At 37.1% G+C, this 17,577-nt stretch overlaps 1 protein-coding gene across 3 annotated transcripts; it reads right to left on the bottom strand.

The window, feature by feature from the left end:
- Positions 1-558: 558 nt before the first annotated feature.
- Positions 559-10,552, bottom strand: LOC103135800 (myosin light chain kinase 3-like). Of its 3 annotated transcripts, XM_007548723.2 has the most exons (9): positions 9,671-10,547; positions 5,106-5,243; positions 4,627-4,723; positions 4,025-4,448; positions 3,275-3,537; positions 2,064-2,169; positions 1,469-1,562; positions 1,026-1,135; positions 559-819 (listed from the first exon to the last, which is right to left on the bottom strand). In XM_007548723.2, the coding sequence occupies exons 1-9, from the start codon at positions 10,199-10,201 to the stop codon at positions 624-626; spliced, it is 1,959 nt and encodes a 652-aa protein (XP_007548785.1). In that variant the 5' UTR covers positions 10,202-10,547; the 3' UTR covers positions 559-623. The 3 variants fall into 3 exon arrangements, with proteins under 3 accessions (XP_007548785.1, XP_007548786.1, XP_016525273.1); XM_007548724.2 differs by lacking the exon at positions 5,106-5,243 and having other exon boundaries at positions 564-819; positions 9,671-10,530; XM_016669787.1 differs by lacking the exons at positions 559-819; positions 1,026-1,135; positions 1,469-1,562 and adding an exon at positions 1,573-1,890 and having other exon boundaries at positions 9,671-10,552.
- Between the last annotated feature and the right edge of the window lie 7,025 nt (positions 10,553-17,577).

Below are 17,577 nucleotides of genomic sequence, written 5' to 3'. Positions count from 1 at the left end.
GTGTAGAGCAGCAAAAAAAAAATATTTGACAAATATCTACAAAGTAAAATGTTTTATTTTGAAATCTAAGAAATTTAATTTAGGTGTGTTTATACTTTCAGATTTCAGAACAAAATTAATCAACAAAATTTTGAAAGGAATAAAATCTTAGCATTTTGTAGAATGAGCTGAGAGATCCTTTTGCTGTATACAAAATTATTATTTACATAGATTAAAGTTAAGAAACATTAAATTATTATTCAAAGCTTTGTACAGTAAAGTACCTTCGTAGATATTCTATGGAATTACTGCATAAAACCAACAGAGCCACTTAATCCACCCTTTCTTATTGCCTTTACAATTAAAGGCATTTACAAACCCTTATTTGGGTTTGTAAATGCTACAGAGTGGGGGCCAAAAAGCCATATCTGACTCTGGAGTCACAGATTGAAGAGCCATGAGCTAGACATTTGATTTTAAATATCTTCTTAATTAAAGTAAATAAATGATGTGCATATTTTATAAAATCAAAAGTAGTCACCCAGTGTATATTTGCCAAAAAAAAAAACTTGATAACATTGATAGTGCAGTGCAATCTGTACTATTATACGGTAGCAGAACTTTTCCATAACAACATCTGTTTCTCACAGTTTGTGCAGAGATCCCTCACCTATATTGTTTGTGTTTATCTTTGTTACCTTTAAATCTAGGTGCAGTATTGACATTTTGTGCATATGCTGAAGGCCCTCGCAGATCTGTCGGATGAACACCACAGCATCCAACTCCATCAAAGTGTAGTTTTCATCAATAATCCTGTCAAAGAGTTCCCCTCCACCAACACTGATGATAAAAACAAATGCAAAAACAAATTACATATGCAACAAAAAGTGTAGGCGTTTCACTTTAAAAAAAACAATGCAACCTATAGTAAGTTAAATTAATAATTATATCAAGAATTTAAATATTGAGTTGGTATGTACTCTTAATTTATACACATTACATACACATACTGTAAATCTAAAAAAATAAAAAAAAAAGGGTCATACTATTCAAGTACAAGGATGATGTCATTCCTTGACTCATAAGCTGCATAGAGCTGGATCAGGTTGGCATGGTCCAGATTATTCATGACCTGGATTTCATTCTTCACCATGTCCTACCAAAAACACAGGCACAGAAAGATGCAGAGGCAAACAGGAAGATGCACAGATGCAGGACACAAACAGATACACACACATAAAATGAGAGGTGTCAGCTGTTCTCTGCGATCGGAGACTATGCATCTTCTGGTCTGGGTCAGTTATTTTCTCTCTGCGGTGAGAAGTATTCCCTTTGCCTCTGTTCCAGGAGAGGCCTAACAACATTCTAGTAAGTACTAAAAACTGTAACGGCCCCCGGGTTTTTTTTTATATCACACGTGGCTTAGTTCTCATGGTAGGAGTTAAAATAGACTTGCTCAGCGTCATGCAACGTATCTCCGGTGTCGTACCTTTTCTTTCTGGCTTCGAGCTTTAATGACCTTCGCTGCCAAAGTGAGACCTGAGGAGTTTTCAACACATTTGTGCACCTGACCGAACCGGCCCCTGTAGGAAGAGAGGCAGAAAGAACAATTGGCTCTTGGCTGCACAGACAGCCAAGTTGTTCTAGCCGTGCAAATTATGCATTGCAGCAGTAAAGAATCACTTAATAATGGGACAGTGACAGTGGAGAGCATCTTTCCCAAGAGAAATCAGGAATTGATCTTTCCTTCTGGAAAGTGTTGCGGTTAATCTGCAATTTTATTAAATCTGAGCCAGGCTGCGTCTCTTCTTTGAAGGTCCGGATTAACACCTAGTGATTAGCTACCAGCTGGCGCTGTGGATCCAGTATCACATACCAGTCAGTCTTCGTGTAAAAATAACTGCCATGACTCTGGAGTTATGAACCATTGAGGAGAGGAAGAGAAAGGGGGGAGGGAGGGGAGGACAATTACACAATCGGCCCTAAATCTGGAATCAAGAACATCTTTTCATGGTTTTTGTTCAGCAGGCATGATTTTTACCTATTTATTTTTGGTAAGTAGAAAAGAGGAGCAGCACACTCACCCGCCTAGGACCTCTTGCCAGTTGATTGTGTAAAAGTTTCTGATCTGGTTTGGCTTAGCAGACACAATGCGATGATTAAAAGGAGCTGCCGGAGGAGGAGTGGTGTCTAAAAACGGCCGGGGAGACAAGCAAAAAGATGTCATTTGTTTTTATAAGTTATAAATAAGGTGTAACATACATGTCTCACTGATAATCAGCTGCTGTTGACTTTTTAAAGTATGCATGCAACCATTGTTGCACTGGCATATCATTTACAAATGTTTTGTAATAAATAACTACAGATAGAGTTGTTGTCTGTGTATTGTTTACGAAAGCAGCCAGCTTGAATTCAAGTCTCTGGTTCAAGACTAAGCTCTTCTCTGAACTTCCATTTGTTGAACTGTAGAATCCAGATCAAGTGTGCTGGGATTCTCAGTAAAGAATCATTATTGCATTAGTACATCCTAAATTTTAACCCAAAAAGTATATAATCAGATTGAAAAGATAAACATTACAGGTTACTGGATAAAAGAAGAAGAAAAAATACATAATCTACTGTATTCAGATAGATGCATAGCAAATCCCAGACACTTACCACTGTATTATTTACTTCCAGAAACTTTAGAGATGCATGCCTAAATGTGTCTTTGGAAGTTTTGCTTTCCTCTTTTTTAGGTTATGATTTATTATTATTCTGTTCCTGTTGAAAAAGCTATTAACCATTATAAAAGTTTATTTTAAGATATCATTTTACATTTATTCCAGAGGATAAAAATGATTTGCAGAAAATAATGCTCCTGATCATTTTTGTTTCTTTCTATTATTTTTATTTGATCCAAGATTCACATCTTTGTCATGTTGATTTGCTGTCAGTTTTCAACTAAGGACCACCTAACTCTCTTGATCACTTGTGTAACCCTGAAGTGGTTGATTCAATTTTACTTAAATCTTGTTCATTGACATATTTAATATTTTTGAAATCAAATGATTGTGACACATTCTCCCTTGCTTTAGTCTTGTTTCCACTTCCTCAGAGCTCAGTTTTACAATTCAAGTAGATTTCTACACCAAGCAAAATAAATAAAGTGCAATGTCTTTCATTTATTGAAGCTTTACAGACGAAAAATGTTCTAACTTTTGGGATAATGAAGAGAAAGTTCTAGTCATCAGTTTTATTATCACCAGCCTTCACTGGCATTGCCCTGCTTCTGAAGAAGAGGGACGTGACTCACCGATGAAGAACCGCTCACTTTGATCGTCATCGATCGTTTTCTCGTCAGCATTCTCCAGTTTTCCCTTCTCCAACTTTTCTTTAAGGTTGAACTGGATTTGAATTCCATCTGCCTTGAAGCAAGCCCAGTCTCCATGCTCACAGCTCTCATCATCATCCTCCTCTTTCTGCTGCTCTTCTCTTTCCTCATTCTTGTCTTGTTTTGTCTCAGTGACCTGGTCCTGCTCAGTCTCTGTGCACGGTGTTGCATCCTTGTGGTCGTCGCTGTAAATTGAAGTTGATGGGTTTTATAGATTTGTTTTGTTCTGTCATATTATTGTAGCTTTAGACAATAAAAATTTTATGCAGATGTATCCAAACAAGAAAAAAAAAAAAAAAAGAAAATAACCAAGCATGGCCTCTGAAGCATGAATTTGAAAGAAAAAAAAATTAAATAATGAAAATTGATATCTATGGCAGGTTAAGGTTAATTGCAAACAAAACCAGAGCAGCAAGGAAAACATCTGTTTTAATTATTGATTTATATTTGTATTCAGCTATTTTGTTTGAGAAAAAAAAATAGTTTTCTCAAACTATTTTGAAAGGAAGTGGTCATACTTTGATCCTCGGTGCTACTCAACTTCACCAAAAATGTGAAAGATAATTATTCAGTGGTAATTTGTGTAGGAAGTTTACCGAAACCTAAGACCCTGTGCAGAAATGTAGATTGACTTATTGCCACAAGAGTAGTTATAGGTAAATATAATCACACCTGGTAACAATCTCCTCTTTTTCATCTACATCGGAAGAGGGCATCTTGGAGTCTTCTATTTGTTCTTCAGAAGCAGAAATATTTTCTTTCTGTTGTTCCTCGGGAACTTTGGGCTTTTCTTCTTCTGCTGCTTTCTTTTGCACTACATCATCCACTGGCACTGCTTTTACCTTAGTTTCCTCTTCCTCTATTTGCTCCTCAATAACACCTGCAGCCTCACGTTCCTCAGCCACAGCAGGTTGGGAATCTTCATGCACATAGTCCACCAGGTTGCAAGTGGGGGCCTCTGGTTGCTCGTCTTTAGGGGTCACCCCAGACTCCAGATCCAGCTGCAGAAACAGCTGACCTGTTTTTTCTGTGTTCTCTCTGTTTAGTTTCTGCACTTCTTCAAGAAGCAAAGCCTGCTTCTTTGGCGAAATATTATCTACAAAAATACAAAAACACAGAATCTGAATTAAGTCTCTCACTCACCGTATATAATTTATAGCTCTTCCACATATAAGGAAGTCAGAAATAGGACCTCATTGATTTTGAGATTGGTTTCCGAGCGAGGATTTGACTGCTGCGAGAATTAACCCATTATATTCTATTTTTTTAAGTACCTGCTGCATCTGGAGGTTTCATCTTCTTTTGAGCTTTCAGGCTCTTCTGGCCCAAACATGGTTTTTCTCCCCCATCTTTGCTCTTGTGGTCTTTCCCCTGTGAAATGAAAAAAAAGAAAAAGAAGAAGAAGAAAATAGTAGATCCTGTAGCCAGGTCAATATCTGTACTGCATCATTGTTGATGTTTGCAACTATATTATTTCTCTTTGTTTGTCAGATGTATTTCTGTTCCAAAACAAAAATTCAGAAATCTGCCCTAAAACGTTTTTCTCACTTTTAAAAAATATACTTTTTTGAAGAAATTATTTTTTAAAAACATCAAACTAATAATATCCAGATAAAGTGGTGATGAGCCTCATAACATTAAGAACGAGACATCACCCTTTATGTAATCATAAATGCAAAAGCATATAGAGTCAAGCAATAAAAAGATAAAGAACTTCTAGTATATGTACAGTTTGTAAGCACAAAAAACCTACAAAGCTTCCACATTTACGTGATGCGAGGAAATGCTTTGGTCCATGGAGCTTTATCTTGTAATGGGGCTGCAGAGAACTTGGCTGACATGCAGGAGTTATCTCTTGTTTCCATTTACTGCCTTTGCTAGAGGTAGTTTTCTAGTAAAAAGACAAGATGGAAATGCTTGGTAGGGTTTTAGCAGTGTATACAGAAGGGGTGCATTTATTTTAATTTTTATGTTGTTGCAAACAGAACAGGCATTTAACTGAAGCAGCAGTGCTGTAAAGAAGTATTTGAACTCACAGATTTCCTTAGTTTTTTTTTTTATATATCTCAATTAAATGTTTCAGATCATTACGTTTTTTTTTTTTTATATATCTGACAAAAATAGCCCGAGAAACCTAGAATAAAGAAATCACTTAATTAGAATCCAGCTCACAACATAACATAATATTCTCAAAAAGTCCCAATCGAAATATAGCTACAAAGTCATCCGCAAGACTTTGGTACTCCAGCAAACCAAAGTGAAACTCTCTCAGGACCACTCGTCCAGGCGGTCACAAAAAACCTACAACAACATCTAAAGCAGTGCAATGCTCACCTACCTCAGTTAATGGCCAAACAATAAGGAAGATCCTGGGCACAAATATTCTGCACAAGAGAGCTTTTATTTGCTAATACAAAAATATTTCTGTTATCCCTGAAACATTTGGGAAAATATTCTGTGGACTGATGAGACAAAAGTGGAACTTTTTGGAAGATATGTCTCTTGCTATATGCCTCCCTTCAATTGTAAGTGCATATGACAATGGTATAGTTTGGTTATCTGTAGGCGTTACACAACCAGTGTGTTGATTGGGGAACATAAAAATGTCACAGACTGCAATAAGCAAGTGATACACTATTATGGAGTCATATAATGGTAGAGTTATAGACTTAGGGTTTAACCCTGCCTGCCCAGTAAGAGTCCAACCAGGCTGTGGCTTTAACCGGTTCTTCCCCAATTAACAGATTCATCTCTGTTTGCAGATCCAGTGCAGTTCCTCCGCATTTTTTTGGAAACCACCTCTGGGCTGGTACAAGCTGGGCATTATGAGCAACTCATTTGATTGTCAGCAGACTCTTTGGTACGTCACTGGATGAAAACTCCTCGATCATAAACATCTCAACCACCATTTTCAATCTGCAACAAGACCGTCGTAGTTGGCAAGATGGCGAGTCACAAATCAAAAAGAGAGAATCTTATCAGAGAATGGCCAAAAGGCGCTTGCCTGGGAAAAAGTCAGCCTGATGAAAACCAGCCTCTTGTCTTACACTGGGCTATCAGCTATGGAGAAACGATTGCTTCCTGGAGGTGTGGAGTGTGTTGAGGTTTTCAATTCTACCCAATTGCTAAAGTCTGCCCGTGACTTATGTAACACGTCAGTCTGACGTTAAGAAGCTTATCAGAAATTCCCTGCATTGTAACCAACCGTTCTCCACTGCAGGGAGAGAAGTGCTGATCCAAGCGAAGTGGCTCTTAAAGTCATTTCTATATTTGGAAGCATGGCCAAGACGGATTGAATAGCTTCATTCACTTCCTCCACTGCCATTGCTAAAACTACAGGTAGATTGCAATTATAAAGCAGTGCAGAAAATCTGCATCGTTGTTCACAACTACTCCTTCTGTTGGCTGATTGGCCCAGTAAAAAAATCTGTTGGAGACAATCAGAGTCACGCGGAGAAAGCTCAGACTGTGCAAGAATTGTTTTCGAGCAGAATTGCCCAGGAAGGCAATGGCCTGGCTAGTTACATGCACAAACTGACATTATTAGAGCATCATCATCAGTGATTACAACTCCTTTTCTCATAACCTAAGTTACCACATTCAGCCCCACAGAAGGGGCTATAGCGTACCAATCTTCACCGAGCCACGCACTTCTGCTCAGTGGAAGTGAGATATAAGTTAATACTTGAATCCAAGTGAGGTACTGTCTCAAAAAAATACAGCAATATGCATGAAAGCAGAACGAAATCTGTAGCATACTTTTTCACAGCACTGACCAAAAGTAACATACAATTAACTGTATAGGTAAATAACAAAAAACTTAATATGAAAGTTGACATCAAGGGCTGACGTTCTCAAAAACATAAAGTCACACTTTCAATAAACAACATATGACAAATTGCAAAAACCTAACTGCCTTGCGGCCACAGTTACTGGACATCAGCATGCACATACTGGCTTATATAATGGCATGCCTCTGCTTATTCATGGCTGATAGATAGGTAGCAGCAGGACAGTGAATTTATAGCTTATCACTTGTCGCACTCAACAGTGGAATGTGATGCTGACCCTGTGTGGAAAATATTACAAGCGATTGCAGGTTGTTCTCCAAATCTCCCAGCTGAATCGATGACACTAAACACTCTGATATCAGGTTGAGATGGAAAAAAAAACTCATCTTGAACTTGAGGTGTCCCACATATGTTTTTCAACGTTCACGTTAACTGAGAGGGGATATGTTGCAAGTGTTAGGGTTCACCTAGAGACAGTTGTGGGGTAAAGAAATGTAATTGGAAAACAAGGGAGTGCATTTCGAGACCAAAGTAACATGAAATAAATGTTAAATATTTCACACCTCTGGAGGTGGGATAGGATGAAGCCCCCACCTGACAACCACTCTGACGACAACGGAAATTTGTTGAAACACGAGCCACAAATGATTCAGATTACTTGGCGGTCATAAATGTTCAGCAAAAGAAACACTGGGGAGATTTTATTTTATTTTATTTTATTTTTTACTTCTACAACATACGGTAACCCTTCTTTCTGCCAATGTGGTCAGTTTTTGCTTTGCTCATCCGTCTAACTTAAAAGAAAACCACAACCGCTATGTAAGTGATAGCAGCGTGCACGTCTGAGTGCCGGCTGCTGCCAGATAGCACTTAGTGACCCTTTAACAGAGTCATCACAGTCTGCTTAATTACAGATATATAAAGACGGAAAGCCCAGGTCAGCTCTGGATGTGACTTCAGTGCAATGGGAAAGTGTTTTTGAGTGAAAGATGATTTTTTTTTTTTTAAATAGACATTGTATAATGCTTATGTATTTACCTTTTAACTTCCTGAACTTTAAGTACATTTAATGAAATGCAGTGCAGTAGATTACATATGTAGGAAACACTGAAAGGTACTTTTAAGTGCATCCTCTGTAATATCGTACTGAAGACCACTTTCGATGTTGTACAACTTCTTTGTGCTCCAAGTGTTCTGGTGTATGTCTCTAGCAGCTTTACGCCTGTAAAAAATTATGTTTTTGCTGATTATTTACAAAATAACTTGGTCTCAATTGGACTGGCTATGTAAACATAGATTTTCAAGTTTGGCCACAGATTCTTATTTAGATCTTATTTAGATACTTTGTGCACTTTGAACACATTGAAATGCTAGCTCTGGCTGGCAGTATCTTTAAGGTTGTTGTACTGCTGGAAGGTGAACCTCCAGCCCAGTCTTAAGTCTTTTGTGGCTCCAGTCATCCTCCTAACAGTTCTGATCAGCTTCCCTATCCCCACAGCACTAAGCTGCCACTATCATGTTTTACCATGGTGATGGTGTGGTCAGAGTGAGATCAGCATTACTTTTCTGCCACACACTGCATTTTGCATGCGTGGGAGCTGCTTTATTTTGGTTCCATCTGACCAGAGCATGTTCTTCCACATGTTGGTGTTCTCATTTTATAACTGACTTGTAGCAATATGCTGTAAAACTGCCAGCAGAGCTTTAACTGGGGCACTATGAAGAGCTAAGAAGCACAGCATGTACAAAGAAATCTGAGTGAGTGAGAGTAATGAAGACCAAAAGAGAGGAGGTGAGAAATTTGACTCATCATGAAACTTTGACACATGGTAAGCAGAGGGGGTAAAAAAAACACCACTGTTCCAATCAAAAAAAAAATCCCAGGCCACTTGTATTTTGATCTAGGTTTCCTGCTGGCTTTACCCTGGTGCTGCCAGGTTGTGCCCCTCCTTGCCTCGTGCAAAGGAGGCTATGTTGCATCAAGCGCAAGGAGGGAGTCAGCAGCCATAAACGTGAGTTAAATGTGGACTTTATATATGTATCATATTTATTGTGCAGTAGCAGCATTTTCTTGTGACATAAACTACCTTTATTGCTTTACCCTTTAAGTGTATCTTGGAAGTGTGTACATGCCAAAACCCAGAAATGACCTTTTAAACCAGCTAATTATATAGAAAAAATCCTTCAAAGCCAAAGTTAATTAATGAGCAAAAACAATACTGTTCAGCTTTGGTGCTGTAATAATTTTTACTTGTCCTGCTAAAAAAAAAAAAAAACAGAAACTGCCGAGCTATAACTTTATCTTGGTAGTTTCCACAGCATTCTGCTTTGCATGTGGAAAGTTGACAAATACAAGATTAAAATAATAAATGACCATGTAGAACCCCTTCAAGCATAAAAAAAAATCTTCTAATCTCACTTCAGAAACTACTCTGTAAAAGCCAGAATTCAATTTTGATTAGGATCAAAGTCACCCAAATTTGGCAATGCATAGTAATGCAACTTAGCATTTTCTAGCTTCTCCCACCTTGTCAGGCTTCTTTGTAACCGTCTCTGTGGATGCTTTCCTTTTGGTTGCCTGCTTCCCTTTACTGTCTTTGTTCCTGGAGGTTTTCCGAGTTGCTGGACCTTTGAACATCATCTCCATCACCTTTGAACACTTCACCGTCTCACCAATGAAGCCGATGACCTGCTGCATGCTAAGGACCAGCTTCTCCATTCCCTCTAGCTTTTGGGCCTGCTGCTCGGACCGCTGGTTGACTACAGACATGATGGTGCTCATCTCCTTGCAGATCTGCCTCACCTCCCGCCCCATCACCTGGGTCTGGTTCACCACCCTTGGGGAGAAATGGATCTCCTCCTTGTCCACCTTGATTTGCTCCATATCCTGCTCAATATCATCGATTTCTTGTGACATCCCATCCAGTCGACTGAGGACCTTTTCTTGAATGTTGATGAGTTTGTCCATCTTGCCACTCAGGGACTCAATGCGGTTTTGGATTATATCAAAGCCTGCATTACTGGAGTCTCCCATTGGATTTATGACTAAGGAACTCATGGTTTCCTGTGATACAAAAGTTACCTCAAGACACCAACTTGATACAAAAACTGTTTAGGTAAAGTCCATGCAACAAACAAAAATACTTCCACTAAAATCGCTGCCAGTTCTACAGAGAAGAAGAGAAAGCTAGGAGAAGAAATCCAGAAAATATTCCAGGTACAACTCAGCAGGGAAATGCTCAAACGAGATTTTAAATCTTTGAAACTACAAGATAATTTAAGCAATCGGAACTATTATGAAGTCAGTCCTCTGGTCTTCTCCTCATGATATGGTATTAAGAATAGATTGAGTTGGGGGGGGGCTAAATGTAAATGGCCGGCCTACGTCAGCAAGCTTCAAATGTTTAGGGAGGGAGCTTGGCAGTGGTTGGGTTATGAGACATCTGAGAGGCTTTAACTGTTAAGCCCACCTCCGTGCACTTGCTTGGTAGGTGTCAAAATGATCACTGTACGCAGTACTTGTTGTGCCGAACAAGTAGGAAAATGCTTAGCGATCAGCCCCCGCTTAGGTGAACTACAGATTCATCATAACGGGCAGACTTTTCTGTAAAGACAGAAATTCTGTGTAATATTCAACCTGAAAAGCAAAGACATATCTACGGCAGTGATATGCTGTTGTAAATGCTGAGTAGAAGTTACAGGCAATCCTGAAAGGATCTCTGGATTGCCTGTAACATCTTCTCGCTGTCAAGGGAATTGAGAAGAAGCTTGACCTACAGTTGGACATGAAGCCTTCAGGCTGAAAGAAGAGATGGGTGACCACAGATGATTTATGATGTGCTTACTCTCTGACAAAAACATCCTCTGATAACCTCCCATAGGAGAGTAAAGGATCAATTTTAACTGACCTTGGGTAACATAATCATAATCCATATGTCTTATAGCTCAAATTAAGTTATCTATGATTTATCAACATTATACTAATGTCAGCAGTACAGACAGATATAGACATCTGTTTCTTGAACTCCTCCCCCCCCCGCTCCCCTCTCCATCCATCCAGCCCCCTTTTCTTCTTGTGTTCCCACAGACTCATGCTTGAAGACATCGTAATGATTCTGACAACACAAGCACAGACTGTAAACTGGGACAAGATGCCAAACTCAGCTCATGCCAATTACTCACACCCATGTCTTGGCTTGAAGAGGGGTTCAGTGAGGGGGAAAGGAAGGAACCATCTTACGGCAAATTCAGATTTATCATAAGGTACCGCTGTCATTTTTTCTGTGTCTATCAGAAAAAACATTTGGATGTCCAGACAGTTTTAAAAAAAAATCACCACATAACTGTTTTTTTTTTTTTTTCTCTCTAAAATATGCACTTTCTAGTAAGATGGCTTGGAGAGAGAACAGGTTCCTTTGACAAGGCATAAACAGATGGACAGAAAGCAGTCATTAATCACTTTGGAAGAGACATGCTTACACCTGTCTTTTAATGCCAACAGATGACAGACAGCGCAGGTCATTTCCAGCGTGCTGTAGTAGGGGATATTTTTTCCCCTACTGTGTCTGATACACACACTTTTTAACAAAACCAAAAAGAAATCTTCAAAGTATTTCAAAATATTATTTTAAAAGGGTGAATTTCAATTAATTAGTAAAAGCTTACAATAAACACTTGAATGGCAGCATGCATGTGGTAGATAAATTTAAGATAGTCTAAACCTGCGAGTGACAAATGAAACTTTAAACTGAAGCTCATGCTGGAAGCGAACAAAGCCTTGCATCGACCTTTTCGCCACAAAAAACTGGGAGATGAAAAATCTAAACAGTGCATGAGATGATGTTGTTCAGTTGAAGATGAAAGCAAGTTGTTAGATTTAAATCCTAAAATACATACAATTGTCAAAAAAAGCTAATTTAGCATGTATCAAGGTTTAGGTGTATTACATACAGTAATATTTTTTTAACTCAAGAATAGAATAAAGGCACTTAAAGCTACAGTTTAACATTCCCAAAGGAATAGAATTGGGAAACTGTTAATCTTTAAACATCTAAGAGGACCACTTCTCTTTTGTTTCCCAGATGACTGTGAAATTTTTGTGTGTTGCTTAACTTTATTTATATGCATCTGTTTATCATATTTTAGGTAACTTTTAATTGTGAATGATTTTATAGAAATGTTAATTAGATTTTTAAATATGTTTTATTCAATCAAATGTGAAATGTAATTTTGAGTCATTTTCATTTCTGGCTTGGTTTAGGACATAATGCCTTTGAGGTTTCTTCATAAAAAATGAAACTATGCTATGATTTACATTTTCTATGACATTTTATTCTAGTGGCTTTTTAGTAATTTCATCTGTAATTATTCACTTGAATGCTTCTTTTTTTTTTGCCTTTTACCTCTGTACAGGCCTTTGTAACGTTTAACTGTGTGAAAACGGCTCTGCACATAAAATCTGATCGATTAATGTGGCATTGAAAGAGGAAAACTTACACAAATAAAACACAAATTATAGAGTACACACCACCAGTATATACAAATTGTATTGGTAAAATTTGTTATGATGGTTATATCATGTTGTCTAGTTCTATACAATACAATACTCTAAATATTATATACATTTATGTCAGAAGTTAAAGAAAAACCTAAACAAAGTTTCTGAAATTCTTAATAATAGACTATTTTTTTTTTCTAATTGTGTTGCTGACTGATATATAATTCCCACCACAATTAGAAGCATGCTAGGATATTATTTTCCAAGGCATTCTGCCAACAATATTAATACACTATAAATAAATCCCACTGAGACAGTTTGTACATGAGACTTCACCAAAGAAAAACGGTCATGGATGCTATGCAAAGGTTTCACTTGAGCTCAAACATGTTTTATTTTTATTTGTATTTCTATTACTGAGACTTACATGACCCTTGTGAGGGCACTCGCTTGGCAACTGCACAAGGCCAGCTGTTAAAAATGGAGCACCACCGCCCTGGCAGAGAACACAATGTCCCGGGGAGTTCAGGGGGACATGTGCGGTCTGGTTACTGTCCAGCCACCTCTGCTTATGTCTCCACTCACACTTCTTCCTGCTCCAGATACACTTTCCCTCAGAAACGTCAGGGGCTGAAATGTTTTTGTGGCAGTTATGAAACTCAAGCGCGCTGATCTGAAGTATGAGTGGAGTCCCTGGAGTTCTTTCTCTTTCATCTCTCGTGCTCTCGTGGCCTCTGGCTACAGTGTTGTAGTGAAATATGAAGGGTTACTTTGTACTTTAATCATTCAATAAAGACTTGTCAGACAATACCTTTCCATTAATATGTGTCTAGATTTTGTAAAAAAAAAAAAAACAAAAACAAAAAAAAGATAAAGAGAAGAAGCATCAAACAGGGTGAGATAAATTTGTTCAATGACTCGTGTTAAAATACGCTCAGCTTATTTATTGGTTAGTCTGGTAAACTTAATATGGGTAAATTTATTTTTAATTTAATGTGGTTATGCTGAAAATATAAGCTAAATTGGCCTCCCAACCTAATTGTACATGCAAAAAAAAACAAAAAACATAAATATTCACTGGTACAATTAAGGAGTCTAAGTATTTTTATCACAGTTACAAAAACGTTCATTTAAAGGATTACTGTCATTCACCTGAGGAATGAATAATATAGCTCTAAAAGTGATATGTAGGAGGAGTTATATGCTGAAGACACCACAAATGGTGTCAAAGTCAGTATGAGAAGGCAAATAAAGCTTAGTTACATAGCTGTGGCTCTTCCACAGTAAACATCATGGGTGGATCTTCTGGATTCCAAGGGAGGAATGGAAAAAAGAGAGGGTGAGAGGGTTTCATTTAGCCTCCAAGGTAAACCATTCCAGTATTACAGAAAACTACACAGCATGTGTATTTATAATCAGGCTTGGGTGCATGACAGCTTATATTTGCGTACTCCCAGGAAGACCTATTTCAAATTTATTGGTGTTTCCAACTTTTTGGAAACACCAGTAAATTTGAAATAGGTCTTCCTATGGCTTCCTTGGCTGGTCACATATTATCAACAACAAAAAAATAAATAAATCAAACATAATAAATAAAATATTTTAAATAATATCAGGAGCTGCTGAAATCAAAAGCAAATGTCTGCAAGAAAATCATCTGTGGATTGAGTTTTCAAAGTTTCGGATCTGTTGGTAACTGATTTTAAAGAAAACGTTGAATTACAACACCCACTAGATGGCAGCAAAAACAGCTTCACTAGTGCCTGAAAAGACCCAGAGAGGTTGTTACGCATTTGCAAAATTACAGTGAAAAAACCACAACTCACAGCCAATATTGCTACTATGTAATACTATCCAATTAGCTAATGTTTTATCTTTTCAAGCAAAAAACAATAATATCCCATTGCTGAAACAATAATCCATCATGTGTTTTTCAAACTAATTCAAATAATTATGATATTTAGATGTCACAAGAGATGCCAAAGTTTTTTGAAATAAACAGAGACTGGGATAAATTGTCAGCATCCCACATAATGCAATATTTGTTCACTCTACCTTGCAAGTGTTATCCAAATCTATGACATAATGAATCACTGGGAAAATCTGAAAATAATCCCTCTTGACCTTCAGCTTTCAATAAGTATGTTGTACGTTGTATTAAAATTTTGATGCTTGCGTTAACAATGTGGATACGAGTCGTGTTTAATAAATTAGAATATCTGTTCGGATTCTTGTTTCTATGATCGAAAGTACCTTGTAAAAAAAATAAACCTTTAAATTGGTATTAAACAGGCTTTTTTAAAACAAAATTTCTGTATTAACAACATTTTTCTTCTTCGTCTGATGTAATATTCTAATATAATGCAAGATTGTATTTGCTGTAAGCTAAAACACCATAATTAAACAGAAATTAAGGTTTGGAAACATCTGTAGGCTAAATATGTGTTGGTGTAAGGATGTTCACTTGCTGAACTGAGTTTCTGAAATAAATTAACTTTTCAAGAGTATTGTAATTTATTGAATGCAACTATGTGATATAATTCCAGTTAGGAAACAATACTTTTTAATGCATTGAAACAAAATGCATTAAAATAGAAGACCAACACATTTGAATCTCTAATATTTTACAAATGTTTGTAGAACATTTTTGATAGAAATAATATACTTTGCTTGACATTTTGCTTAAATTCTGAGAAGCCGAGAACACATCTGAGTAAAATATTCAGTTCTTATCTGCAGCTCCACAACAATATTTGTTATATTTAAGCCTTCATGAAATTATTGATGCAAACAATAGTATGAGACATATTGAGAGACATTGCCGCAATTATTAAAACAGTCTAATAAATTTGAACCAACTGCATTAATTTAAAAAAGTGGAAAAGTATATTTTTTAAATGTGAGAGTAATTTAATTAATAGGCAGTTAAGACTGCTGGCTAAAACAAAAATATGTCTACGAAATAATAAAATAAAAATAAATTCTTATATTCTTAACATCTCATATTTATAGGAGTCCATTGTGCATAAACACTGATAACACACTTAATTCACAGAGAAAAAAAAAAGTTAAATGTTGTTAACACTGACAGCACTCATGCTTGGTTAATATCTTAGTTACATATGACGAGAAAAAAATGTGTTAAACTTTTTTTTTTTTTTGCTAATGTTTGATATTGTTCCATGTGTCAAAGTGAACTGTAAGTACCTGGTTGGCAAATGCTGTGTGCCTCCTCCTGTAGCAGAGTAAATCGCGCAGTTTGCCCCAGAGGTAGGAAATAACCAGACACATGCTGTTGACTAGCCAAATGTTTCCCACTGAGACCAAGTTCTCCATGACTTTCAGTCTACCTCTCATCCTATCTCTAGGCTTCCTTTACCTTCTATCTTTATCTATGAGGGTCCCTTGGAGTTTCAGCAGAGGAGCCTCAAGAGCAGCAGATGTCAGTACCTCCTCAGAGTAAGGAACACCCGGATTATCCTCCACAGCCTCTGTTAATTCAGTCAACTAGCCACTTCAATTGACTCTTTGTAGGAAAAGGACGGTCAGCATGTCCTTGTTATAAAAGAGTGACAGGTGCCAGCAAAGAGTGTCAGAGACACAAGCTGTTTCACCATCCTCAGTTCACGTTAGCCTGTAACTGTTACGTTCTACATGCAAACAGACACTTTGTGAACTGAAATACTTAATTTAACACTGTATGAAAAATCAAAAGAACTTCTGTTCTTGTCTTCCTGTCAGCAAAGGCAGTTGAAGATCCCTGTAAATAATCAGCTTGCACTATTTCAATACTACTGCAAATGTTAAACTGGCCATCACAATGTGCCGGCTAAGGCCTCAAACCTCAAAGAGTTTCAGTCCCCACCCGAGGTCCTGGCCCACAGACCACCAATCTCCCTGCCCTCTCCTACATACACATCTCCACCAGACTAACACCAGCAGCAGCTAGCAAACACTTGGTGGAACTGTGCTTCGGCTGAGCTTATCATACTGGCATCAATGGGAGGCATGGAGAAACATTGTTATGATGTCACCGTGAAGGGGAACATCGGAAGTTATTTTTGTTATAGCAAAAAAGAATTTTTATAACAACTGAAGATAACGTATTAGCTGATTGTGCAATAAAACAGCATCATGCACCTGGAAAATACATAATACCTCACCTAAGTGTTTTTGATTGTTATAACTGAGAAGGATCAGAGGCTAAATGTTCCAGCTTTTTATTTAGAAGACTAAATATTGAAATACTAGATCATATTTTAAGAAGTGATACTTGGAATAAGGATGTGAAGCAACAATGCAATAAGTTTTCATGCAATCTAATATGTTGCCATGTAAATTTTACTTGTACATAGATTATACTAAAGTGGTCTTTTTTCAAGACCTTAAAATGCCACATGTAGCTTTTAAAGATCAATTAAAAAATCTTCCTCAGGCTTCCAAGATGGAGATCTACAAATCAAATGCATAGAGTAATGTCCCAACTATTCATGCCTTTAATGATGAACTGCATGTTTCATTAATGTGCATTTTGAATTTGTCAAGAAAGTCAATAAGTGCTATGGCAGTTATAACATATGGTGAACTAAGATACACATCAAGCTTGTGTGAACAGTGGAACAAGTGTGATTTTGTGATTGTTTTTTCTGCTTGAAGACCAAGGCTTATTTTTATATGGACAAATTTTGTTTTAAATTAAGGTATAATATAATGTAATATAATACATTATATATAATATAATATAATATAATATAATATAATATAATATAATATGAAGGAAACTAAATTAAAAAAATAAATTAAATAAAGCAGATTTCTTATTCGTCATTCACTACAGACAGTATCTTGCTTATATTATATTTGAGTTTATAGGGTGCGCACCATTTGTCACCCGGTTTAAGTTAAGCGCGGTTAATTTACGACCCCGGTCTCTTCTC

The sequence above is a fragment of the Poecilia formosa genome, unplaced genomic scaffold, assembly GCF_000485575.1.
Source record: "Poecilia formosa unplaced genomic scaffold, Poecilia_formosa-5.1.2 Scaffold27, whole genome shotgun sequence".
In the NCBI taxonomy this organism is placed as follows: domain Eukaryota; kingdom Metazoa; phylum Chordata; class Actinopteri; order Cyprinodontiformes; family Poeciliidae; genus Poecilia; species Poecilia formosa.
Note: the sequence above shows the minus strand (reverse complement) of the source record. Positions and strands in the feature narration are given on the sequence as shown.